Source organism: Rhinoderma darwinii, chromosome 1, assembly GCF_050947455.1.
Source record: "Rhinoderma darwinii isolate aRhiDar2 chromosome 1, aRhiDar2.hap1, whole genome shotgun sequence".
NCBI classification, from domain to species: domain Eukaryota; kingdom Metazoa; phylum Chordata; class Amphibia; order Anura; family Rhinodermatidae; genus Rhinoderma; species Rhinoderma darwinii.
This window is the reverse complement of record NC_134687.1, coordinates 335,962,778-335,989,121: the sequence shown is the minus strand read 5'-3', so window position 1 is coordinate 335,989,121 and position 26,344 is coordinate 335,962,778. Positions and strand designations below refer to the sequence as shown.

Below are 26,344 nucleotides of genomic sequence, written 5' to 3'. Positions count from 1 at the left end.
TTTTCAAACATCTTGGCACAATTAATAGAGACGCTAAAATTGCTCCCTGAATGGTTACAAGAGCCAAACAACATCTTTTGAAAGAAAGCTCCATATCCCGTCTGAAATTGGCACAGGAAGCAAGTTTTCCAGCTGTCCAGGCCTGCGAGGAATCAATCTGCAGCCTACCTAAGGATTGTCGAGCATACTTGTTTCACGCCTGCTGATCAGAGCACAGGTCTGCGTACTAGAAGTTTATCAGCAGCATATTAGAAGGAAAACATTTGTGTGCCCGCTGTGCTGACCAATGAGCATAAATAACATCACAAATGTATTGAGGTATTTAATAGATCATGTAGTATAGAAAAATATATAAACATGAGCATTTGTGTCAGTAAATGAGTAGAGGTAGTAAAATAATTTATAACACAACAATCTCTAAACAGCACCAACATATACTGCAATGCTTTACAAGCGAAGTAGAAAACATGAAATTATGTTGTAAGGATACTGACCGTTTCCAAAAACTTCTGACCTGTCACAGTGACGTCACCAGGGTAGGGGGGTCCCCACCGATAGTTGGATAAAATGGTCAGAAGCGCACACCTGAGCGTTGTGCCCTTTTGCCTCTTATAAACTTTGTTAGGCACATCCGAGTAGGGCAGTGTACAGATTCAAAGAAAGGTCCACAGACCACTGACCCCAACATCTCCAAGGAGAGTTGAAAAAGGCAGCTAAAGGCTTTGTTCACAGTTACGGCTTTCAGTTGTTCTGCTATGCCATAGGGAAAGTGAACGACTCCAATCTGAGACTACCGTCACCTGTGAGTCACTGAATTTCACTGTACTGTATTCATTTGAATGGCCTGTGTAGAACTGGCATCAACCACTATATGATGAACATATAGAGGTAATATTGGTCTTTGTATAGTGGATTAATTCAATAACAGTATAGTGGTATTATTCAGTCACTATGTGGTGGTAATATGTGGTCATGATGTGGAGGTAATATTTAGTAACAGTATTGCTGTATTATTCAATCACTATGTGGTGGGAATATGGGGTCATGGTGTGGAAGTATTAATCGGTCACTATGTGGGGGTATTATTCAGTGGTAATATGTGGTCATGGTGTGGTGGCATTATTTAATTGCAGTATGATGGTATTTATCAGTCACTATGCGGTGGTAATATGTGATCATGAAGTCGCGGTATTATACAGTGGCAGTATGGTGGCATTATTCAGTCACTATCTGGTGGTAATATGTGGTTATGTTGTGGAGGTATTATTCAGTAACAGTATGTTGGTATTATTCAGTCACAATGTGGTGGTGGTATTATTCAGTAACAGTATAGTGGTATTATGCAGTCCCTATGCTGTAGTCGTATGTGGAGGTATTATTCAGTAACAGTATGGTGGTATTATTCAGTCACAATGTTGTGGTGGTGGTGGTATTATTCAGTAACAGTATGCTGGTATTATTCAGTCACAATGTGGTGGTGGTATTATTCAGTAACAGTATAGTGGTATTATGCAGTCCCTAGTCGTATGTGGAGGTATTATTCAGTAACAGTATGGTGGTATTATTCAGTCACAATGTTGTGGTGGTGGTGGTGGTATTATTCAGTAACAGTATACTGGTATTATTCAGTCACAATGTGGTGGTGGTATTATTCAGTAACAGTATAGTGGTATTATGCAGTCCTTATGCAGTAGTCATGTGGTCGTGGTGTGGAGGTATTGTTTGTCTCTTGTATAGTGGTGTCATTTGTAATATTGGCCTTAGTGTACAGCGTTTTGGTATCGATTTATGCTACTGACACAAACCCCCACTTTTATTAAAAGATAGCCACATTATCATATAAAAACATGTATGACAAAGGAACAAAAAAATGAGAAAGGACCCTGGCCAAACATTTCAGGATAGGAGAATTCTGGAAGTTAGGCAGCCTATCTACACAGAAATTTGATACTGGCACCTTTTTCAATTGCTTTCCATTGCCATCTGTGAAAACTTTTTTTTAGTGGCTTGGAAATAAACTAACTTGTAGTTGTTTAACTCATCTACAGTGTTTTGCCCATACTTGTGACAGCTAAATACATACTTGCACAAACCTGTGTAAAACGACTGCTTAAAGTGAGCCTATCAGTAGTGAGGGAAAACTCAATAAGTAATAGTAGATTCAATTAGAAGTCTGTTCTCAAATAAATTTTAGCAAAATAGTGGATTTCCCGCAGTATGAAGGCTTGTTCAGACAAGTGTTTTCATTTTGCATCTGCTCAACAATGGACCGTTATCTGTGAGCTCACGGCTGCATGTGGAGAGCGGATGTCCGCTGAGCTATTAAAGGGGTTTCCCATCAGGGACATTTATGGCATGTCCACAGGATATGCCATAAATTAGATGTGGGTCCCATCTCTTGGACCCGCACCCATCTCTAGAACGGGGCCCCCTAAACCCCGTTCTACCTTTCTGTGTTCCCGCTGCCACTTGTGATTTCCAACCACGTAAGTAGAAAACAGAGTAGCTCGCTGAGCTACGGTTTCCGTAACTCCAATAGAATTGAATGGCAGTTACAGAAACAGCGTAGTATGCGAGTTACGTTGTTTTCTACTTACATGGTCGGAAATCACAAGTGGCAGCGGGAACACAACAAGGTAGAATGGGGTTTAGGGGGCCCCGTTCTAGAGATAGGTGCATGTCCCAGAGGTTCTAGGATACAATTGGACAATTTTTTTCTATCCAAATGTAGATTTCAACGGTAGCACATAAACATGATGTAAATAGAGCCTTCAGAACATTCCTTTCTGTGGCTTTGCTGAAAACAGCAGTGCAGTAGTCGAATAGCTTTGCCCTCCCTAGGTCTTTCATAATGCCACTTAATGTTCAATGCGGTCAATGCCGAAAAAGCAGAGCGAGATTACAACACCAGTCACTTAAGTGGGAAGAACCGTTTCTAAAAAACACAGCATGCTGAAATAACGGTGCATTAGTTATACTGCAATGTGTGAATTGGAATTCTGAAAACGACATTCACTTCAATGGAACGTGTTTTTTCTTTGGTTTTTACTTTACAAAAAAAATAGCAGCACGTATAAAAAGAATAACGTTATAATTCAGTAACTCCAAGTTCACGTTTATGGTTAATTTTGTGACATCTACCACACTAAAGTCAATGTTACACAGCATGCATACTTTACTTAACATACAGGAATTTTAAGCAACGCCATAATCAGGATTCTTTTCTCAGAAGTATTTTTGTGAATGGCAAAAATCATTGTATGATTACTTGAAGTTAACTTATTTTATTTTTTTTAAACAAGAATTTCATTTTTCAGTAGTCTTTTTACTATACTAAATCGTTTCACAAGCCTTTTCCTGAATGACATTATTTGCAAAAGAATATGTTTTATCAGCATACAGAAATAAACACAAGACAATTTGCCGATAAAACTCACTCTATTAGATAAACTAGAGCAGCAGCTGTGAATGTGTCACCCGTTACTTGCGGCTCCAGCAGTTCATCCACAAGGCGCATCATCATATTGAATTATAATAAATGAGAGAACATTTCCCTTTCATCATTTCCATTTAAAGAATTTCCCTTTGTGTTGTTCCCATTAATAATGGATGCAGCTAAAGAAGGAGTTACTGTGGAATGGAAACTGACAAAAGAGGGACGCTTAGGCACGCAGCCGTACCACTGAGACTGGATTGTTATTCCGGCTCTGGCAGTTTAAAGAAAGTTTGGAAGATTGAGATCACAGACATCTTCGTACGCATTCTGATTATAGCAGAATAAAAGGCGTTCTTTGTAATCATTTATGGCAGCTACCTGTTTACTCAATAGTTCGGGTTAAGAAAGCAGATATACGCAAAATAAAAAACTAGGACATTGCCAAAAGAAGAGAGTCATTGTTCCTTTGTTGCACTGCAAAGTATGGCAGGTTAAACAGTACTCATGTACGGACTACAAAAGCACTGCAACTGCTCAAAATATATCTATCGAAAAGCAGGAATCATTCCCTTACTACACATAGCACCTTGCATTGACTGTTCCACCGTGCAATGAGGTAAAAACAAAGGCGATTGTTTATAGCTTGCCCAGGAGCGGGATGATCTTAAAAAGTAATATAAAAAGATCAGTCACAGCCCGAGACGATTACCACTGTTCCAATGGTCCATAACCTTGTAATCTGACGGCTCGGAATTTATTTCAATCTCATTTGAGGACTTGAACCATTGATGGGTGCAGAGATCAATGGGAGAAATCACTTACTAGAAATCTCCAATATTTAACAAATTCAGAACGTCTGAAAAATGGCAAACAAACACAGGTTTCAGTTCTAGGCAGCCGTCTATAAATTTAGGTAAAACTATTCAAAATAAAAAGCCTGTATCAGTGGCACATTCAGGAGACCTAGTAGGTAAAAGATTAATTTCTAATACACTTTTTATTAAAGTTTATGAACAAAGAAGCAAAAAACAAGGTCCAATGATTGACGGATTGATAAACGCCTTCTCTTTATTCTGAATTAGCCTACGTGAATGCCATTTATATGTTTTTGTTATGCAAGTAAGAGGGTGTGTAGGTTTTTAGCAAGTAACAGACAGCAATTATGAATCTAAAACAACTAAAAGTAGACGTACATATTAGGCTCTGTTCACAAGTGTGAACATAGCCTTAAAAATACGTTATTGGGAACGGAGGGCAGTCTAACGTGTATCGTGGCAGCTTATGTACTGAGCTGTGGAATATGATGGCACTATATAAGCAATGGGAAATAAGAACATATAAAAAGTAGGTCTTAAAGTGTAGCTAAACGTTCGACAAACTTCTGACATATCATAGTGACATGTCAGAAGTTTGGATTGGTGGGGGTCCGAGCACGGAGAACCCCACCAATCTCTAGAACGAAGCAGCTGAAGCACTCGTGTGATCGCTCAGCTGCTTCATTTCTGTTCGGTTTTTTCCGGAAAGACGATGTATCGGAGTACGGGCTCATAGACTTTGTATTGAGTCCGTACACCGATACATTTATTTCCGGAAAAAGCCAAACAGACACACGAGCACTTCAGCTGCTTTGTTCTAGCGATTGGTGGGGGTCTCCGTGCTCGGACCCCCACCAATCCAAACTTCTCACATGTCACTATGACATGTCAGAAGTTTGCCGAACATTTAGCTACACACTAACGTCTGTTTACACATGGCGGATTAGCTGCGGATTTCCCTCAATGGATTTTACTGCGGAAATTAGGCAGCACATTACAGGAGCAGACTGAGAAGTAGATGAGATTTCAACAAATCCAGGCGTTTATAGCGTAATTTCCAAGCATTTTTTTATTCAGCAATTGCATTTGAAGCGTATGGGAAAGACTTCAATGGGAAAAAAAAAATCAGCTCGTATAAACGCTTCAAGAAGTGATGTCACTTATTTTTTGAAGTGTCTTTTTAATTCAGCAGCATAAACGTATCATGTGTATGAACCAACTACACAGAGTATTTCCTGTTGAAATCAATGGAAAGCTGTTTGAAGGCATAATTCAAGTATATTTCACCGCGTAATACGAGCATCTTAAACATCAAAATATGCCAAAAAAATATGCAGTGTGAACATGGCTTCATAAAGCCACCTAATTTCACTACTTCGAATACCTCCCAGCATTAGAAGGTCTTCAACTAACTGGTTATGCAGTTAACTACTACATACTCTGTTTGACATGAATATAATAAAAGTGCTTTAACCATCATCAATGACAAGTGATAGGTGCCAAATTCTTTCTGGGCTATCACATTCAAATTATTTGCCTTTTTAGAGCTGTGAGAAACTACCTCCCCAACAAATATCTATCTACAATTTTCTGAGTATTCTAAGCTTCAATGTGTACAGCGGGGGACACAATTTCCCCAATTCTTGGGATGTGTGGGGGTATTAGTTATTGGAAGTATAGTTATGCCATATATACAGTGAAGGAAATAAGTATTTGATCCCTTGCTGATTTTGTAAGTTTGCCCACTGTCAAAGTCATGAACAGTCTAGAATTTTTAGGCTAGGTTCATTTTACCAGTGAGAGATAGATTATATAAAAAAAAAAAAACAGAAAATCACATTGTCAAAATTATATATATTTATTTGCATTGCGCACAGAGAAATAAGTATTTGGTCCCCTACCAACCATTAAGAGTTCAGCCTCCTCCAGACCAGTTACACGCTCCAAATCAACTTGGTGCCTGCATTAAAGACAGCTGTCTTAAATGGTCACCTGTATAAAAGACTCCTGTCCACAGACTCAATTAATCAGTCTGACTCTAACCTCTACAACATGGGCAAGACCAAAGAGCTTTCTAAGGATGTCAGGGACAAGATCATAGACCTGCACAAGGCTGGAATGGGCTACAAAACCATAAGTAAGACGCTGGGTGAGAAGGAGACAACTGTTGGTGCAATAGTAAGAAAATGGAAGACATACAAAATGACTGTCAATCGACATCGATCTGGGGCTCCATGCAAAATCTCACCTCGTGGGGTATCCTTGATCCTGAGGAAGGTGAGAGCTCAGCCGAAAACTACACGGGGGGAACTTGTTAATGATCTCAAGGCAGCTGGGACCACAGTCACCGAGAAAACCATTGGTAACACATTACGCCGTAATGGATTAAAATCCTGCAGTGCCCAGAAGGTCCCCCTGCTCAAGAAGGCACATGTACAGGCCCGTCTGAAGTTTGCAAATGAACATCTGGATGATTCTGAGAGTGATTGGGAGAAGGTGCTGTGGTCAGATGAGACTAAAATTGAGCTCTTTGGCATTAACTCAACTCGCCGTGTTTGGAGGAAGAGAAATGCTGCCTATGACCCAAAGAACACCGTCCCCACTGTCAAGCATGGAGGTGGAAACATTATGTTTTGGGGGTGTTTCTCTGCTAAGGGCACAGGACTACTTCACTGCATCAATGGGAGAATGGATGGAGCCATGTACCGTCAAATCCTGAGTGACAACCTCCTTCCCTCCACCAGGACATTAAAAATGGCTCGTGGCTGGGTCTTCCAGCACGACAATGACCCGAAACATACAGCCAAGGCAACAAAGGAGTGGCTCAAAAAGAAGCACATTAAGGTCATGGAGAGGCCTAGCCAGTCTCCAGACCTTAATCTCATCGAAAACTTATGGAGGGAGCTGAAGATCCGAGTTGCCAAGCGACAGCATCGAAATCTTAATGATTTACAGATGATCTGCAAAGAGGAGTGGGCCAAAATTCCATCTAACATGTGTGCAAACCTCATCATCAACTACAAAAAACATCTGACTGCTGTGCTTGCCATCAAGGGTTTTGCCACCAAGTATTAAGTCTTGTTTGCCAAAGGGATCAAATACTTATTTCTCTGTGCACAATGCAAATAAATATATATAATTTTGACTATGTGATTTTCTTTTTATATATATAATCTATCTCTCACTGGTAAAATTAACCTAGCCTAAAAATTCTAGACTGCTCATGTCTTTGACAGTGGGCAAACTTACAAAATCAGCAAGGGATCAAATACTTATTTCCTTCACTGTATATAGATTAATGGTAGGAAAACCCATCTAATGTCAACTTGGGTTAACTAGAATTTTGCATGAATTACCTGGCACTGGGACAGTTCTTCTGTTAGGTTGCCTACGTCTTCTTCAAGTTGTTGTATACGTTCCTGAGCATTCAGCTTTGCAGCCATCGTTGAAGCATTTAGATGTACTTGCAAGAGATGTAGGAAAGATAAAGACCTAAAGTGAATAGTTGAAAAATAAAAGTATGTTAATAAGATAATCGTTTTCAGTTAAAGAGGACCTGTCACTATCTCCTATAAAGTGAGTTATTAGACTCACATGATTGCCAATGTCTGTGATTCCAGTGGTGTTTGTTCCTTAATTCTGTGTCCGTCCGTCCCCCCCCCCCCTCCCCGTTCATCAGATATTGCCCCCTCTTTATTTATTAAACATGTAAATGAACCGCTGGCTAGCCAAGTGGGTTTGGCCACCAGCGATTCTCAATGGGCGGAGCTAGCAGATAGCCTCTAAAGCAAACAGCCTCACGCTGATAGGTCAGACATTCCAAGGCCAGCATCATTACAAGAGCCTCTGACGCTGACCTATCAGCGTGTGACTGATCCCTCCAGACACTCCCCGGTCAGCGTCATCGCATGAGACTCATGCGATGACGCTGGACTAGGAATGTCTGAAGCAAACAGCCTCACGCTGATAGGTCAGCATCAGAGGCTTTCTGCTAGCTCCACCCATTGAGAATTGATGGCAGCCAAACCCACTTGGCTCAGCCAGCGGATCATTTACATATTGTTTAATAAATAAAGAGGAGGTAATATCTCATTCACGGGAGTCTAAGGGTATGTTCACACGGCTTATTTTCAGCCGTTTTTCGGGCCGTAAATGCCCTGAAATATGGAAGCTGAACGCCTCCAAACATATGCCCATTGATTTCAATGGGAAAAACAGCGATTCGTTTTAAAGGGTCATTTTTTTAATGCGGCCGTTTGAAAAACGGCGCGTAAAAAAACGCCTTATAAAAAGAAGTGCATGTCACTTCTTCAGCCGTTTTTCATTGTGTCAATAGAAAAACAGCTATAAAAACAGCCGCAAAAAACGCCTCAAAAACCATTTGTGGTTTCAAAAACTGCTGAAAATCAGAGGCTGTTGTCCATTGAAAACAGCTCCGTATTTTACAGCCGTTTTTCACTTTGCGTGTAAACATACCCTAATACCTCACTTTATCGGCGCTAGTGACAGGTCCTCTTTAAACATATCTAAATTAAAAATAGGTATCTGGTCTGACGGTCCGGCTGGGGATTCCGCTCCTAGAGGGAACCCCTGACGTCGCTGTCCATATACGGATTGTGACGTCAGGGGCCACTCCCGGAGCGGAATCCCTGGCAACAGCGTAGCAGACGCTCTGGCCGGGGATGCTGCTCCAGGAGGAGCCCCTGACGCCACTGTCCATATATGGAGAGTAGGGTTGTCGCGATACCAGAATTTGGACTTCAATGCGATACTTTGCGTAATATTGCAATTTTCGATACCAAAACGATACATTGCCAACAGTAATAATAAAAAAAATAAGTTCTTCCATTTTCTGATGTGAGGCACGTGGTGTGATGAATATTGAATGTGCTTCACATTAATAGGAATTAACCCCATCATGTTTCTCAGTCATAATGGACAAAATTGGGTTAACGTGTGAGGTACATGGGGTTAATTACTATTAATGTGAGGCACATGGAGGTTAAATTCATCACACCTCGTGCCTTACATTAATTAGTGAAATAAGTTTTTATTTTTTATAGCGTACACATCATAAATTACGCAAAAATTTGTTGTGCAGGTTATTACGGCCACGCCAATACCAAATGTGTATATTTTATGTATTGAGACTTATTTTAAAATATGTGTATTCTTTTTTTAACATTACTTTATGTTTTTACTTTTTTTATTTTTAAAACTTTAATGTACTGGTATATATCTATATGCCAGTACATTAGCTTGTGTATGGATAGTACACAGGCAGTTGTTAGGGCATACTGAGGTATGTCCTAACAAAAGGAAATATGGTATGGTCAGACAGCCCTGGGGTCCTTCAATGGACCGTGGGCTGTCTGCCCATATATGGTATGTCCCTCAATCACGTCCAGGCAAGCGTCACAGGGATTCCATGTGACGTGATCGAAGGGGCATCCCCCTTCTAATTCACCCCTGGAATGCTGCGGTCAGTTTTGATTGCAGCATTTTGGGGAATAGCGGCGGAGATGAGAGGTTTCTCTCATCTACGCCGTTGGAGCGGGGCTGCGGCTGTATAATACAGCGGGACTCCTGACAAGTGCGTGCGCGGTCAGCATGAGGTGATGCGGCCGGTACTGCACTAGTGAGCGCAGGCGCTGAAAACAGAACATGGGGGTATTTTGCAGTGCGCCGGTCATGTTCGGTCTTCAGTGCCGCAGCTCATTAGTGCAGCGCTGGTAGCATCATATCATGCTGACCGCATGCACAGTTGTCAGGACTCAGGAGCGAGGCAATGGCTGTGTTACACAGCTGCTTCCCTGCTCTCATACAATCATGCGTTACAATGCTAAGCTGTGTGGCCGCACAGCTTAGTATCGAAGTACATGAAATAACGGTATCGAACCGTTCTAGGGTGCACGGCATCGAAACAGTATCGAAGCATATTCAAACAGTATTCGATGCATCGTGCATTCCCTAATGGACAGTGACGTTAATGGCTACTCCTGGAGCGGAATCCCCGACCACATCATAGCCGACGCTCTGGCCGGGGATGCTGCTCCAGGAGGAGCCCCTGACGTCGCTGTCCTTACATGGGCCCCAATGGCGCTATATACAATATACATCAGTATAATAAAACAGCCCCCAACCTGGACAACCCCTTTAAATGGAGCAGCATTCTCCTGCCCCGACTGCACGCTCATGTGTAGAAATTTGCATAAGACTGTTTTCAAAGTCTTAAATTGATTGTACAGGCGTTAGTGACATCTGTGCAGGCGTTATTGCCACCTCTGCCTTTAAAGGGAACCTGTCACCAACATTTCACCTATTAAACCAGCAGCAGCTGGTGGATGTGGGTGAATAATAATTTTTATGTACCGTATAATTATCTTCTAAGTCGGCTCTGTACCTCGAAAAGTCAGATCTACACTACTAGTCTTAGTTAACCCCGCCTCCTTACTTTTGATTGACAGCTCCTACACTGAGCCCAGCACACATGAAATCCCACGCTTGCGCATCAATGTCCTGTTCTGGTGCGTGCGCAAAACGGGACACCATAGCGACACCGTAACTAGATTTGAGGGCTTGACGAAGCAGGGAAGGGTGTCAGACCATACATAACGGGCGCTTGCGCGCTTTCTCAGACAAGATTTTGGTATTCAGGGCGAGCCAGTTTTCGGCGGTGGGCGGACATAAGAAGAGGAACGAACGAGACTGCCAGATTATTAACATAAAAGGTGTGAAAAGTTTGCAGACTGTTATTTACGGTTGGAGGAGTTTAGGAGAAGGGATGACGACAATGAACTTTCGACAGCGGCCAGCGAGGGGTGAGTAGCGTTCAATAGGTGAAATGCTGGTTACAGGTTCCCCTTTAGGCCTTATTCACACAAACGTATTTTACGTCCGTGATACGCAGGTGAAAATCACGCACGTCGCACAGACCTAGGTTAGTGAATGGGGCCATTCAGACAAACCGTGATATTCACGCAGCGTATGTCCGCTACGTAAAACTCACATGTCCTATACTTGCCCGTTTTTTGCGCATCACGCACCCATTGAAGTCAATGGGTGCGTGATAATCGCGCACAGAAGCACTTCCGTGTGTCGCGCGTGAGTCGCGTAGCAGTAGATAAGGAAATGAAGAAAAAAATAAAAGCACTTCCTTCATTTATTTTTCTAAACTTCAAAACCGTGTGTCATAAGCATGGCATATGCGTGAAAATCACACAGCCACGCAGCCAACACTGATGACACACAGAAGTGCAACGCGTGCAAAACGCTGCATTTTTTGCGCGTGCAAAACGCACACGCTCGTGTGAATCCGGTCTCAGGCAATTTTTCTTTCCTTTAATTTTTGCATCTGAGCATCCCGACCACCCCACGTAGATTAACGGGCTGCAGCACTGGTCCTTGTGCCTGCAGCCCGTTAATCTACGTGTGCTCCTAACAGAGCGCACAGGCGTTCCCCTATGCCTGGCATCCCGCAGTACAGGCTGCTACTGGCAGCCTTAGTAGTGGGGGAAAACATCATGTCAGATCACAGCGGTGATCCCCGCCGATGAACCCCTTAAATGCGGCAGTCAATAGCGACCGCCGCGTTTAAGTTGTTATAAAAGTATCAGGACGCCGATACGCGATTGTGGGGGGGGGGGAGCTTGTTGCTATGGCAACCGGAAGCCTAACAAAAGGCCTTCGGTCTGCCATCTATGATACTGTTGCCGCAGCTCCTATAGCAGGGACACATATAAGCTTTCTATATGCTGATGTAAATAATTTTGAGGGTCTAGTTTCTAAAATGGGGTGTTTGATGGGGGTTTCTAATATATAGGCTCCTCAACAGCAACTTCAGAACAGAATTGGAACCTACAAAAAAATTAAAATGAGGCAATACTTCGCTTTTTACATTATACTGATAATGAGCAGTGCCCACCCTGAGATGACCCCAGTTTTGACCGTTTGTATAAACAGAGACCCCTATTAGACCATTTCAGTGCCCGGTTTTCCCAAGCATACACCCCCGAGAATTGTATTTCTATTGATGAGTGAGAGCAGGGCACAATCTAGCAGCAACATATTGTGTTTCAAGTACAAGGACAAGGACAAGAGAGATGTCCTTGTATTGACAATACATGGCCACATCAGTACCCATGTACCTGTACGTGGTACCAGTACGGAGACCCCCAAACCAGACTGCATCCTGGACTACAATAGGTACATGGGAGGGGTGGACTTGTCAGATCAAGTCCTGAAGCCCTACAGCGCCATGCGGTGTGATATAAGAAGCTGGCCGTGCACATCATACAGATGGCAACGTACAATGCGTATGTGCTACGTCGATGTACAGGCCCGAGGGGAACTTTTTCCTGGAATGAAGGTGGTTATCAAGAACCTAATCTTTAGGGACCAAGACGGGGGACACCCAGTACTTCTGGAAGCGAGGCCACACGCATCGTACCAGGGCAACACTTTCCAGGAGAAGTTCCCCAAACTGGCAAGAAGGGAAAAAGTCAAAAGAGGTGCAAAGTCTGCTATAAGAGGGGGATAAGGAAGGACACAATATATCAATGTGACACGTGTCCCGAAAAACCAGGGTTCTGTATGAAGGAGTGTTTTAAAATGTATCATACATCCCTTGATTTTTAATCTACCACAGTTTTACTTCCCCTGATGCACTCCGCACAGCTTATCCCCCTCATCTTTCCCTTCTGAGCCCTGCTGTATGCCCAGGTAGCTGATAACAGCCACATTGAGAGTATTGCCATACCCGGGAGAACCCACATTGCAGTTTATGGGGTGTATGTCAGTAGGACATTTTGATGAAAAATGACATTTTATTGTAAAAAATGTCATTTTTTTAAATTTCACAGCCCAATTCAAATACGTGCCGTGTAAAAACTGTGGGGTCAAAATGGTAACAACAACCATAAATGAATTCCTTGAGGGGTATAGTTTCCAAAATGGTCACTTTTGGGGGATTCCTACTGTTTTGGCACCTCAACACCTCTTCAAACCTGGCATGCTGCCTAAAATATATTCTAATAAAAAAGAGGACTCAAAATGCACTAGGTGCTTTTTTGCTTCTAGGGCTTGTGTTTTAGTCCACGAGCGCAGTAGGGCCACATGTGGGACATTTCTAAAAACTGCAGAATCTGGACAATACATATTTAGTAGTGTTTCTCTGGTAAAAACCTTCTGTGTTACAGAATTTTTTTTTATAAAATTGAAATTCAGCAAAAAAAAATTAATTTGCAAATTTCACCTCCACTTTGCTTTAATTCCTGTGAAATGCATAAAGGGTTAAAACAACTTTCTAAATGCGGTTTTGAATACTTTGAGGGGTCTAGTTTTTTAAAATAGGATGTTTTCTGGGGTGTCTAATACATAGGCCCATCAAAGCCACTTCAGAACTGAACAGGTACCTTAAAAAATTAACTTTTGAAATTTTCTTAAAAATAGGAGAAATTTCTGTTTATGTTCTAAGTTTTGTAATCTCCAATAAGAATGTTCAAAAATTGATGACAATCTAAAGTAGACATATGGGAAATGTGAACTAGTAACTATTTTGGGTGGTATAACAATCTGTTTGAGGCCTCATTTACACGAGCGTAATATACGCGCGTGCGCCGCGCGTGCTTTTCACGCGTGACGTACGCACCTATATTACTCTATGGGACAGTGCAGACAGTCCGTGTTTTTTGCACATCGCGAGTGCGTTGCGTAAAACTTACGACATGTTCTAAAATCGTGCGTTTCTCGCGCATCACACAACCATTGAAGTCAATGGGTGCGTGAAAACCACGCATGCCACACGGATGCTCCTGCGTTGCATGCGCAAATTTCACGCATCACTTGTTATGTCCATGCAAAAGAGTTCATAAAGCTGGACAAAGCAAACAGAAACCAGGAAGTGCTTGCATTTTCTCTGCGAGTGGGCAAGCCTGTGTGAGAGAATCTACACTCCCCAGAGATCTGCTGCCATGCCACGTGGGCTTGACGTTGAGCGCCTCATCAGCCTGGTCCAGGGCCATGGGGCTATTTGGGACACTCATGCGGAGGCGTACCACGACCGCACGGTCAAGGAGGACGCCTGGGAGGAGATTGCAAAGGAGCTTTTTGGAGCGGAATGGGAGAGTGGCCGAACCCGGGACCGCAGTCGGTTGGGTGAGTACCATGTGTTTTTAAGCAATGCAATGTCATCCCTATTGAAGAACTGTGGCCCTGTATGTGTCTTCCGCTCAATTGCCCAATGACCTTTTGTGTAGCAGGCGCATCACCGCGTACCATGTCATTAGCAGGGTAGGGCCCCTCATTTTGTGAGAGGGCAGAGTTGTTGGGGCGCTGTCGCAATATGTGACCATGTATTTGTTTTTCCTCCAACAGTCCAAGATATAAAAACACGGTGGCGGAGCTGCCGTGACCAATTTAGGCGAGAAATGGGGGAAAAGGGACGCAGCGGAGATGGGGGCTCGCGTAAGCGCCCCTACATCTATATGAAGCAATTGATGTTCTTGAAGGACATTATGGAGATGCGGACGTAAGAGATTGTGCTTTTGCATGTGTCTAATGTTTGTTCTCCCAGGTCTTGTTTGCCATCGTGTTGTTGTGGGCAATGATCTCTATTGTGTTCTAACGCTGTTTTCCCATTCCAGAACCACCGACAATTTGGAGGACACTGCCTACGACACGGACATCGCCGAGTCTCAGCCGCAACCTCCTGCTGCCCATGACCTGCCCCTTAGCCCGGAGCCGACACCCCTGGACCCCGCCCCTGTCCAGTCTGTACGGGCCGTCGCCTCTCCGGCTCAGGAGCGCCCCCTGCGTACCACAACTCGCCGGCGCCGTGCTCCACAGCCCTCCGCCGGTGTCCAAGTGGATAGCCGGGTGTTGGATGAGGACGGCCAGGACTTTTTTGCCCGCGGCATTGTTCCCCTACTCCGCCTGGTCCCTATGGATCGCATGGCCCGGCTCCATGCGTCGATCATAACCTTGATCGACGCCTCCACACCCCCCCACAATCCAAACCACTGCTTCACGGCCATAGAGCAGTGGCGCGGATTTGCCATGCCGGCCACCACGCCCCAATTGGCGGCACCCTACCATCAACCCACCCCGATCGCACCCCTATATGCGCCCTATGGCTCCCCCCTTCCCTGCCCCAACGTACCACGGACAACATCAGCACCACTATGCTGGCGAGGAACATCCTCCGCAGCTCCAGGTCCAGCATAGTGGTGCTGAAATACCCGCGTATTCCTCCCTGGGCCACCACTACCAACACCTGTGAGTGTGTTGGTGTCCTCCAAGTTGGCGGCCCAATTTTTTGTACGGGATGGCAACTCGATTAAAATGCCTTTTGTTCTTACTGTCCACACCATGTTTCGGTAGTGTGAAATACTAACACATAAAACATGGATGTTCATTGTTTCTATTGCGTGTTGTTTTTATTATTTCACACCCCTCAACACAATCTTTGCCCCACATTTATTTTGCCTATACACTCACACACTTCTGGGCTTTGCCCCCAATGCATGCACACGTGTTATGAGGTTTTAGTTCATCTATCGGGGTTTGACATTGTTTGCAACAGATGAGAACGTTTTGGGTGCTGTCATGGGACTCGAAGCACACTAAGTACACTCGCAATTGAACTTGCCTAACTTTTGGCCGACCATCATTCTATCTCCAGAAAGCATGTTTCCAAATGGCAAATGTCCTGATGAAACCCCGACAGATGTAAGCTCGCAACCCGCGTCAAGGGTCCTCATGTTTTGCGAGTCCCTAACCCTACACGAACCCGAAAAACTAAAAAAAAACACTGGCCACTTGGGACCTGTGTAGTGAAGCCTCCAAAAAACAGACAACCCTTCAAAGGTCATCACGCCCCCACGGTGCGGCTCCTGATGGGCACTCGAAATATGCCGCCAAAGTATCCCGCACTCAAAGGCCGGATGTGAGAGATCGGCCGAGAGGAATAGCCGGGGCATTGTCGCTGGTGGCTGCATGTGTTAGGATATATTCTGCATCAAAGGTAGCATCATTAATGCGGCAGAAGTTATGCAGAACGACACACGCTTGTATAACACAATTGCATTGTCGTCAGAAAGACACGCCACCTGTTCGACATAATGCCAAAGGCACATTCCACACATCTACGAGCTCGGCCTAGGCGGAGATTGAACATGCGCCGACGGTCATCCAAGCCCCTTCTTGCAAAAGGCCGCATGACTTGCCTTGTCAGGGCAAACCCCTCATCCGCCACGATGACATACGGTATTGGGGGTCCGCTGGAGCCAGGGAGAATGGAAGGTTCCGGCACCGCCAGTCGATTATTCACGAGTCGCTTCCCCATTCTTGATGAACGGAATATGCGGGCATCTGCAGAGCTTCCATACGAGCCGATGTCAACAATAGTGAAACAATAATTTGTGTCCGCCAAGGCCAACAATACCATAGAAAAAAACTGTTTGTAGTTATAGTATTGCGAGCCACTGCGTGGGGGCTTTTTCACACGAATGTGTTTGCCGTCTAGGGCACCAATGCAATTTGGAAATTCACTTGCTCTAAGAAATCCCTCTGAAATTCTTAGCCACTGTTCTGTCGTGGGCTGAGGCATGACCGTGGTCTTTAACCTCTGCCACAACACGACACAGGTGGATGTGACAATGAACGAAATGGTGGTCACTCCCAAAAGAAATTCAAAATGTAACGAATGATAGCTATTGCCTGTGGCCAGAAATCTAGAAAGCAAAGAGAAAGAAAAAGAAAGCCACAACACATGTTAGGGGGGGCTGCTAAAACTGACAGCGTCATTGACTAAGTAATTGCAACTGCACACATACCTCAAGGTCACAAGCAGACGTTCCTCAGGGGAAATGCAGCGTCTCATGTTGGTATTCTGGTAGGTGATACCAGGGCGAATCTGCTCAAGCAGAAGGTCAAATGTGCCCACAGACATGCGGCAGAACGCTCTAAATTTTTCAGGGTGCCGGCGTAAGTCCTCATACAGGGTATGGAAATGGCCTTTGGTCATACATTGGGCCACAAGTAGATGAACCCAAATGCGACATCTTCCACGCGTTTGGTGCTGCAGCATGGGTCTACGTTCCCCAAAACGACGCGAGATCATCCAGGCAAGAAGCACACGTGCCAGCGACTGAGAAAGCATAAGTGTGCCGTGCAAAGCCAATAACAATTTCAATGGAGAAACACACACTGGGGTTTCTGCAGAGGCGGAAATTAAGGTGCAAAACCTGTTTTCCCAGCAAGCAGGGGTTGGGCCAGCAGGCCTATTTGTAGGCTGGCCTCGCATTAATCACCTCTGCGTTTTTTACGCGCGTTGCAAACGCTGGACGTGCGCGCGTTTAAAATGCAGCGCAAACGCAATGACAACGCGCGGAATACGCTGCGTGGTTCTCGCGCGCAAAACGCACTTAAGATGCATTTAAATTCAGAAAAATGCTATTTTTTTCTACATTTTCTCTAAATTTTGCAATTTTTCTCAAATAAATACTGAATATATCGACCAAATTTTACCACTAACATAAAGCCCAATGTCTGACGAGAAAACAATCTCAGAATCGCTTGGATAGGTTTAAGCATTTGGAAGTTTTTACCACATAAAGTGAAATATGTCAGATTTGAAAAATGGGCTCTGAGCCTTAAAGGGAACCGGTGACCAGTATTTCACCTATTGAATGTTACATATCCCTCACTGGCTGCTTCAATCAAAAGTTCATTGCCGTTCTCCCCCCCCCCCCCCTAAACTCCTCCTCCAACTGTAAATAACGGTCTGCAAACATTTTGCGCCTTTTATCGTAATAATCCGGTGTCCCTTTGTACGCACACACCAGAGGAGGACATCAATGCACAAGCACAGGATTTTGTGTGCAGGGAGAAAGCGAGGAGCTGTCAATCAAAAGTAAGGAGGCGGGGTAAATTCGGAAAGACTTGAAAAAGGAAGATGTGACTCTTTTCAAACGAAGGATTGACTCTTTTATGGCCATTAGCATACGGTGTGGGAACACTAGAAAACCGAATACTAAAGCTACAGAGCCGACTAAGAAGACAATTATAGGTTATATAGAAATGATTTTTCACCCATTACCACCAGGTATTGCTGGTGCTTTAAAAGGTAAAATACAGGTTCACTTTAAAGGGAACCTGTCACCAGCATTTTAGCTATAAAGCCAGCAATACCTGGTGAAAGTGGGTGAAAAATCATTGTCATCTAAGCTATAAATATGTTCTAAGTAAGCTCTGTAACTTTAGTATTCAGTTTTTCAGTGGTCCCATGCCATATGCAAATGAGCAGAAAAGAGTCACATCTTCATCTGAAAAGAGTCAGGTTTTCATTCCTCCAGCATCTCAGAGTGGACTCCACCTCCTTTTTGATTGACAGCTCCTTAGCCAGTCAGGGCCGGACAGGTGGTGGCAGTGGGCGTGGTTAAGAAGCTGCATCCCAGAGGGAAAAATAATTACCATAAAAGGCGGGAAAAGTTTAAACGACTATATTTACTGACAGAGGAGGACTTCAGGAAAAAAGAGAACAGGAACGAACTCTGGACAGCTGCGGCCATTGAGGGGTCAGGCGAGTTTAACAGGTAAGATGTTGATGACAGGATCCCTTTAAGGCCTCATGCACACTTCAGTTTTTTCCTTCAGGGTGCTATCCGTTTTTGTCACCGATAGCACTCTGAACCCATTCATTTCAATGACCCCATGCACACTTCAGTTATTTAAACGGATCCGTTGTTCCGTTCCGTGCAAAGTAGAGCATGTCCTACTTTGCTCAGTGATTCATTGACCGTGTGGCCCATAGAAGTCAATGGGTCAGTGAAAAAAAACGGATGGCACACGGAAGGCTTACGTGTGCCGTCCGTTTTTGACGGATCCGTTGCCATAGCAACGGCTGGGTGAGCAAAAGTTCACAGACTACAGTAAACATTCATTCCTGAAGATAGGCTCATATTTTCACTCCAAAACCAAAGTAAGCCAAGCAGAGTAATCTCAAACTGTTCTCTATGCTCTGAAAGCTATAGAAAACAGCACCAAAAACTTTGTGTAAACTTTCTATGGGTGTTTCCTGGGACATGTGACAGGTTCAAATGAAGTTCACATCCGTTTTTTAAACGGAAAAACGGAAGCCAAACGGACGCAAAACGTTAGTGTAAAACGGAAACACGGAACGGAAACGGAGTGCACACGGAAACAAAAACGGACACACGGATCCGTCAAAAACGGCCGAGAAAACGGTGATGGAAGTGTGCATGAGGCCTAAGGCCTCATACACACGACAGGGTACGAATGTCGGCCAATAAAAACGGCCGTTTTGGGCCATTTTTCCTGGCCGGTTTGCATCCGTTCGGTTCCGATTCCGTTCCGGGCCGTGTTGCCGATTTTAACGGCCGATTTTGACCCGTTTTGCATCCGTTTTTTTCCCTGTCCGTTTTAAAATCGGATGAATTTCATTTAAATTTGTTGCCACACACAGCCCTCTGTAGATAATGCCACAGCCCCCCTAGTAAGTAATGCCACCCAGCCCCCTGCAGGTAATGCCACCCAGCCCCCTGCAGGTAATGCCACCCAGCCCCCTGCAGGTAATGCCACCCAGCCCCCTGCAGGTAATGCCACCCAGCCCCCTGCAGGTAATGCCACCCAGCCCCCTGCAGGTAACGCCACCCAGCCCCCTGCAGGTAATGCCACCCAGCGCCCGGCAGGTAACGCCACCCAGCGCCCGGCAGGTAATGCCACCCAGCGCCCGGCAGGTAATGCCACCCAGCGCCCGGCAGGTAATGCCACCCAGCGCCCGGCAGGTAATGCCACCCAGCCCCCGGCAGGTAATGCCACCCAGCCCCCGGCAGGTAATGCCACCCTGCCCCCTGTATGTAGAGCCACCCAGCTCCCTGTAGGTAATGCCACCAAGTCCCCTGTAGGTAATGCCACACAGCCCCCTGTAGGTAATTCCACACAGCCCCCTGTAGGTAATTCCACACAGCCCCCTGTAGGTAATTCCACACAGCCCCCTGTAGGTAATGCCACACAGCCCCCTGTAGGTAATGCCACACAGCCCCCTGTAGGTAATGCCACACAGCCCCCTGTAGGATGCACCCATCCCCCCCTTCCAGGAGAAGTCGCTGACTTCAAAGTCCATATATGGACAGTGTAGTCACTGACTTCTCCTGTAGCGGAATCCCCGGCCACAGGGTCGGGGATTCCGCTTCAGAAGTGAGTGACGTCGCGGTGTCCATATATGGACAGTGTAGTCGCTCACTTCTCCTGTAGCGGAATCCCCAAACCCCTGCCGGGGATTGGGGATTTCGACTCTTACAGGGAGCAAAAAAGACCCTCCTCCTCCTCACATGCACTCTGCACTGTGAGGAGGAGGAGAGAGAGAGCGCGAGCGACGGAATACATGGCCATCAGTCGGGACACATTCCGGTGATGGCCGTGTATTACCCGGCCCCATAGACTTCTATGGGAGCCGGGCGGCCGGTTAAACGGCCGAAAATAGGGCATGTCCCATTTTTTGACGGCCAGGTTTCCTGGGCCGTCAAAAAAAAAATCGGTCGTGTGAATAGCCCCATTAGGGGTCTATTGTTCCTACTGCAGCCGGGTGACGGCCGATTTATGAACGGCCGTCACCCGGCCGGGAAACCCTGTCGTGTGAATAAGGGTATGTTCACACGAGGTCATTACGTCCGTAATTGACGGACGTATTTCGGCCGCAAGTACCGGACCGAACACAGTGCAGGGAGCCGGGCTCCTAGCATCATACTTATGTACGACGCTAGGAGTCCCTGCCTCGCTGCCGGACAACTGTCTCGTACTGTAAACATGATTACGGCTAAGGGTATGTTCACACGCAGTAGCAAAATACGTCTGAAATTACGGAGCTGTTTTCGCCTGAAAACAGCTCCTGATTTTCAGACGTTTTTTGTAACTACTCTCGTTTTTCGCTGCGTATTTTACGGACGTTATTGGAGCTGTTTTTCAATGGAGTCAATGAAAAACAGCTCCAAAAACGTCCCAAGAAGTGACATGCACTTCTTTGACGCGGGCGTCTTTTTACGCGCCGTCTTCACAGTGACGCATAAAATTACACCTTGAAGCAATGGGCAGATGTTTGTAGGCGTAACGGAGCAGTTTTTTCAAGTGTAATTCAAGGCGTAAAATGCCAAAAATACGTCTGAAAACAGTGCGTGTGAACATACCCTAAGGCCGAAACTAGGCTGCGTGCTTAAGGGGTTAAAATTCTGTCATATGCTCTGTAACCAATGAGAAATATGTTAAACGTTATGTGCACAACATGGCAACAAACTTAAAGTTTACCTTAACCCCTTCCCTCTTTAGCCACTTTTGACCTTCCTGACAGAGCCTAATTTTTCAAATCTGACATGTTTCACTTTATGTGGTAATAACTTTGGAATGCTTTCACCCATCCAAGCGATTCTGAGACTGTTTTCTCGTGACACATTGGACTTTATGTTACTGGCAAAATTTGCTCGATACATTCAGTATTTAAATGTGAAAAACACCAAAATTTAGCAAAAAATTGCAAAAATTTGCATTATTCTAAATTTAAAATGTAAGGGCGGATTTACACGAACGCGAAATACGTCCGTGCCACCCGCGTGTTTTTCACGCGTGTCGCACGGACCTATGCAAGTCTATGGGGCAGTGCAGACTGTCCGTGATTTTTGCGCAACGCGAGTCCGCTGCGTAAAACTCACGACAGGTCCTATATTTCTGCGTTTTTCGCCCATCACGCACCCATTGAAGTCAATGGGTGCGTGAAAATCACGTACACCACACGGAAGCACTTCCGTGGGACGCGCGTTATTCGCGCAACAGCAGTCAAAAGTATGTTTGGAAACAGAAAAGCACCATGTGCTTTTCTGTTTACAAACATCCAAACGGAGTGTCATAATGATAGCGGCTGCGCGAAAATCACACAGCCGCACATCCTATCTGATGACACACGGAGCTGGTAAGTGGCTTTAGCGCACGCAAAAGGCCGCGTTTTTTGCGTGCGCAAAAACGCACACGCTCGTGTAAATCCGCCCTAAAACAAACAGACAGTTATACCACACAGAATAGTCGCCAATTAACATCCCCCATATGTATACTTTAGATTGGCATCGTTTTTTGAACATCCTTTTATTTTTCTAGGACGTTACAAGGCTTAGAACTTTAGCACCTATTTTTAGAGGGGCCAGTTCAGTTGTGAAGCAGCTTTTAGGGTCTTATATATTAGAAACCTCCAAAAACGCACCCCATTTTAAAAACTCCACCCCTCAAAGTATTCAAAACAGCATTTAGAAAGTTTCTTAACCCTTTAGACGTTTCACAGGAATTAAACCAAACTAGAGGTGAAATTTACAAAATTTCATTTTTTGTTGTTACAAAAAAAATGGATTAAAAATGAACTTCTGCAACACAAAGTTTTACCAGAGAAACGCAACTCAATATTTATTGCCCAGGTTATGCCGTTTTAGGAAACATCCCACATGTGGCTCTAGTATGCTTATGGACTGAAAGACAGGCCTCAGAAGTAAAGGAGCACCTGGTGGATTTTGGACACTCCTTTGTATTAGAATATATTTTAGGCACCATGTCAGCTTTGAAGACCTCTTGTGGTACCAAAGCAGTGGAAACCCCCCCCCCCCAAAAGTGACCCCATTTGGGAAACTACTCCCCTCAAGGAATTTATTTAGGAGTATAGTAAGCAACATTTTTCATTTTCTCAACAAATAAAGAAAAAAAAAGAACCCCAACATTTGTTAAGCAATTTCTCCCGAGAATGGCAATACCCCATATGTGGTTATAAAACTAATTTTTGGGCACACGGCAGGGCTCAGAAGGGAAGGAGTGCAATTTGGCTTTCGGACTACAAATTTTGCTGGATTGGTTTCTGGTCGCTATGTAGCATTTGCAAAACCCCTGTGGGACCAAAACAGTGGAAACCCCCCAAAAGTGACCCCCATTTTGGAAACTACACCCCTCAAGGTATTCACCTAGGGGTGTAGTGAGCATGTTAACCCCGCAGGTGTTTTGCATAAATTAGTGTGCACTCGATATTGCAGAGTAAAAATTGGATTTTAATAGATATGCCAATATGTGGTGCCCAGCTTGTGCCACCATAACAAGACAGCTCTCAATTATTATACTGTGTTTCCCGGTTTTAGACTCACCCTACATGGGGCACTAATCTTTTGCCTGGACATTCGACCAGGCTCAGGAGTGAGAGTACCATGCGAAATTGAGGCCTAATTTGGCAATTTACACAGAATTGGTTCACAATTGCAGAGGCTAAGATGGGAAATAATAAAAGAAACCCCCCAGAAGTGACCCCATTTTAGAAACTACACCCCTCAAGGCATTTATTAAGGGGATCTAGTGAGCATTTTCACCCCACAGGTCTTTTCCATAAATAAATGCGCTGCGGATGGTGCAAAGTAAAAATTAACCCTTTTCCCTAGAATTGACAATTCAGTGGCAAGTATGTCGTGCCCAGCTTATGCCACTGAAGACACACACCCTAAAAGTTGTTAAGAGGGTTCTCCTGGGTATGGCGGTGCCATATATGTGGAAGTAAACTGCTGTTTGAGCACACTGTTGGGATCAGATGGGTGGGAGCGCCATTTGGCTTTTGGAGCGTGGATTTTGCTTGGTGGTAGTTTTGTTTGGAGTTTACTGGTGTTTCAGTTTATAATGTGGGGCATATGTAAGCTGGGCAGAGTATATTAGGGGCATAGTCAGGGGGTATAATAATGGGGTAAACAATAAAATAATCCATAGATGTGTGTTACGCTGTGAAGCAATCCTTTCTGCACAGGATGGTGTTGCACTGATAAACGGTGTCCTTACTTATTCCCCTTTTGCTGCACACTCCGCACCTTTGCAGTTTGGGGAATTTTGCTAGGAAGTGTTGTCCTGGTATAATACGGGCACCCTCGCTTCCAGCAGATGTGTTTGGGCCCTCCCCTTTCTGGTTCCCTAATTTTAGGGCCCCGATAAATCGCCTCTTGAAACAGACGAAATGTTCCCCTCTGATCTGCACAACTGCATATTTTTTTATTTTCTGACTTATTGGAGCCTTAACTAATTTTATTTTTTCATAGACGTAGTGGTAGGAGGGCTGTTTTTTTTTGTGGGACGAGCTGTAGTTATTATTGGTACCATTTTGGGGTACATGCGACTTTTTGATCACTTTTTATCCTATTTTTTGAGTGGCAAGGTGACCAAAAAACAGCAATTTTGGCAGTTTTTTTTTTAGGGTTTTTTTTTATACAGCGTTCACCATGCATTATAAATTACACGTTAACTTTATTCTGCGGGTCAGTACGATTCCGGTGATACCTAATTTATAGCACTTTTTTATGTTTTACAACTTTTTGCACAATAAAATTACTTTTGTAAAAAGAATGTATTTTTTCTGTCGACAAGTTGTGAGAACCATAACTTTAATTTTTTAATTTTTACGGAGCTGTAAGAGGGCTTGTTTTTTGCAAGACGAGCTATAGTTTTTTTTATAGGCACCATTTTTGGAAACATGCGACTTTTTGATCACTTTTTATTTAAATTTTTGTAGGGCAAAGTGACCAAAAAACAGAAATTCAGGCATTATTTTTTAAGTTTTATTTTACGCCGTTCACCGCGTGGAATAACATAATATTTTTCTATTTTAGGCCGTTACGGTCGCGGCGATACCAAATATGTATGGTTTATTTATTTTTTTCAATAATAAAGGACTTGATGAGGGAAAAAGGACGATTTGTGTTTTATTTTATTACTTAAAATTTTTATTATATTTTTTACAACTTTTTTTCACTTTACTTTAGTCCCACTGGACTTAATGGTCCAACTGTCAGATTTTTTTTTTCTAATACATTGCACTACCTACCTAGTGCAATGTATTAGATCTGTCAGTCATTCACTGACAGCAAGCAGATTAGCCAAACAGGAGGCCATTGTTAGGTCTCCTGGTGTCAGAATAGCAGTCGGCAGTCGTGCAATTGCAGGGCACAGCTGCTGATCTGCTAGAAACCACAAAGATGCAGCGATCGCATCCAATCGCTGCATCTGAGGGGTTAATGGCAGGGATCGGAGCTAGCTCTGGTCCCCGCCGTTACAGCAGGATGTCAGCTGTCAGGTACCGCTGACATCCGAGGATGATGGCACCGACTCAGCTTCTGAGCCGGTGACATGCATTTGTCGTAAGTACACGACATTTTGCTGGAAGCACTGGATTCCATAACGTATACTTACGACAAATGGCGGAAAGGGGTTAAGGGTCAGTTCACACTGATTTTTTTTGACGCAGTAACCGCGTCGGAAAACGCACCAAAAAACGGCCAAAAATGCCTCCCATTGATTTCAATGGGAGGCAGGGGCGTTTTTTTCCCGCGAGCGGAAAAACCGGCTCGTGGGGAAAAAGACGCGACATGCCCTATCTTCGGGTGTTTACGGCTCTGACCTCCCATTGACATCAACGGGAGGCAGAGAAAGCGTATTTTGCAATGTTTTATGCCCACAGCGCTCAATGGTCGCGAGCGAAAAACACAGCGAAAATCTGCGTGCATGCAGAGGAAAATCTGCCTCAAAATTACAAACGGAATTTTGAGGCAGATATTCCTCCTGCAAAAAACTCTGTGTGAACCCAGCATTAGGGTGGTACTGGACTTTTGTTGTGTGATTAAAAGGGGTTGTATGGTTTTAGCAAATAAATGTCATACAAATTGTCAAGATACCTTCTAAATATTGCCATGCTGTCCCGGTCTAGAAAAGGCCTATTCAGACACTTCTTGACAGTGGCCTGACAAACTATAGCAGGTCACCCGAAGCAATCAGGACCCCCTCCTCTGGGCACTTTCCTTGAACGCTGTAACCATGTAATGAGAATGGAGATGACAGCTATTGATACAAACAAGCTTTCTTCCTTCATAGCCGGGTGGCAGTCTTGGATGCTTTTTAGAGAGACTGAAAGGGTTCGGGTCTTGTCTAGCTTCTAAGGCTCTATTCACACGACAGGGTCCGAGTGTCGGCCAATAAAAACGGCTGTTTTGGTCCGTTTTTCTCTGCCGTTTTGCATCCGTTCCGG

General features: G+C 44.4%; 1 protein-coding gene and 1 long non-coding RNA gene across 2 annotated transcripts in view; one reads left to right on the top strand and one right to left on the bottom strand.

The window, feature by feature from the left end:
• Positions 1-26,344, bottom strand: part of CNTLN (centlein) — a 396,875-nt gene that overhangs the window by 367,535 nt on the left and 2,996 nt on the right. The window contains exon 2 of the mRNA XM_075825669.1: positions 7,608-7,743. Within this exon, the coding sequence (XP_075681784.1) occupies positions 7,608-7,694 (87 nt within the window). The 5' untranslated portion in view covers positions 7,695-7,743. The remainder of the gene's footprint in view (positions 1-7,607; positions 7,744-26,344) is intronic.
• Positions 18,761-26,344, top strand: part of LOC142651215 (uncharacterized) — a 68,188-nt gene continuing 60,604 nt past the window's right edge. Inside the window, exon 1 of the long non-coding RNA XR_012847590.1 lies at positions 18,761-18,845. This is a non-coding gene — a long non-coding RNA (uncharacterized LOC142651215). The remainder of the gene's footprint in view (positions 18,846-26,344) is intronic.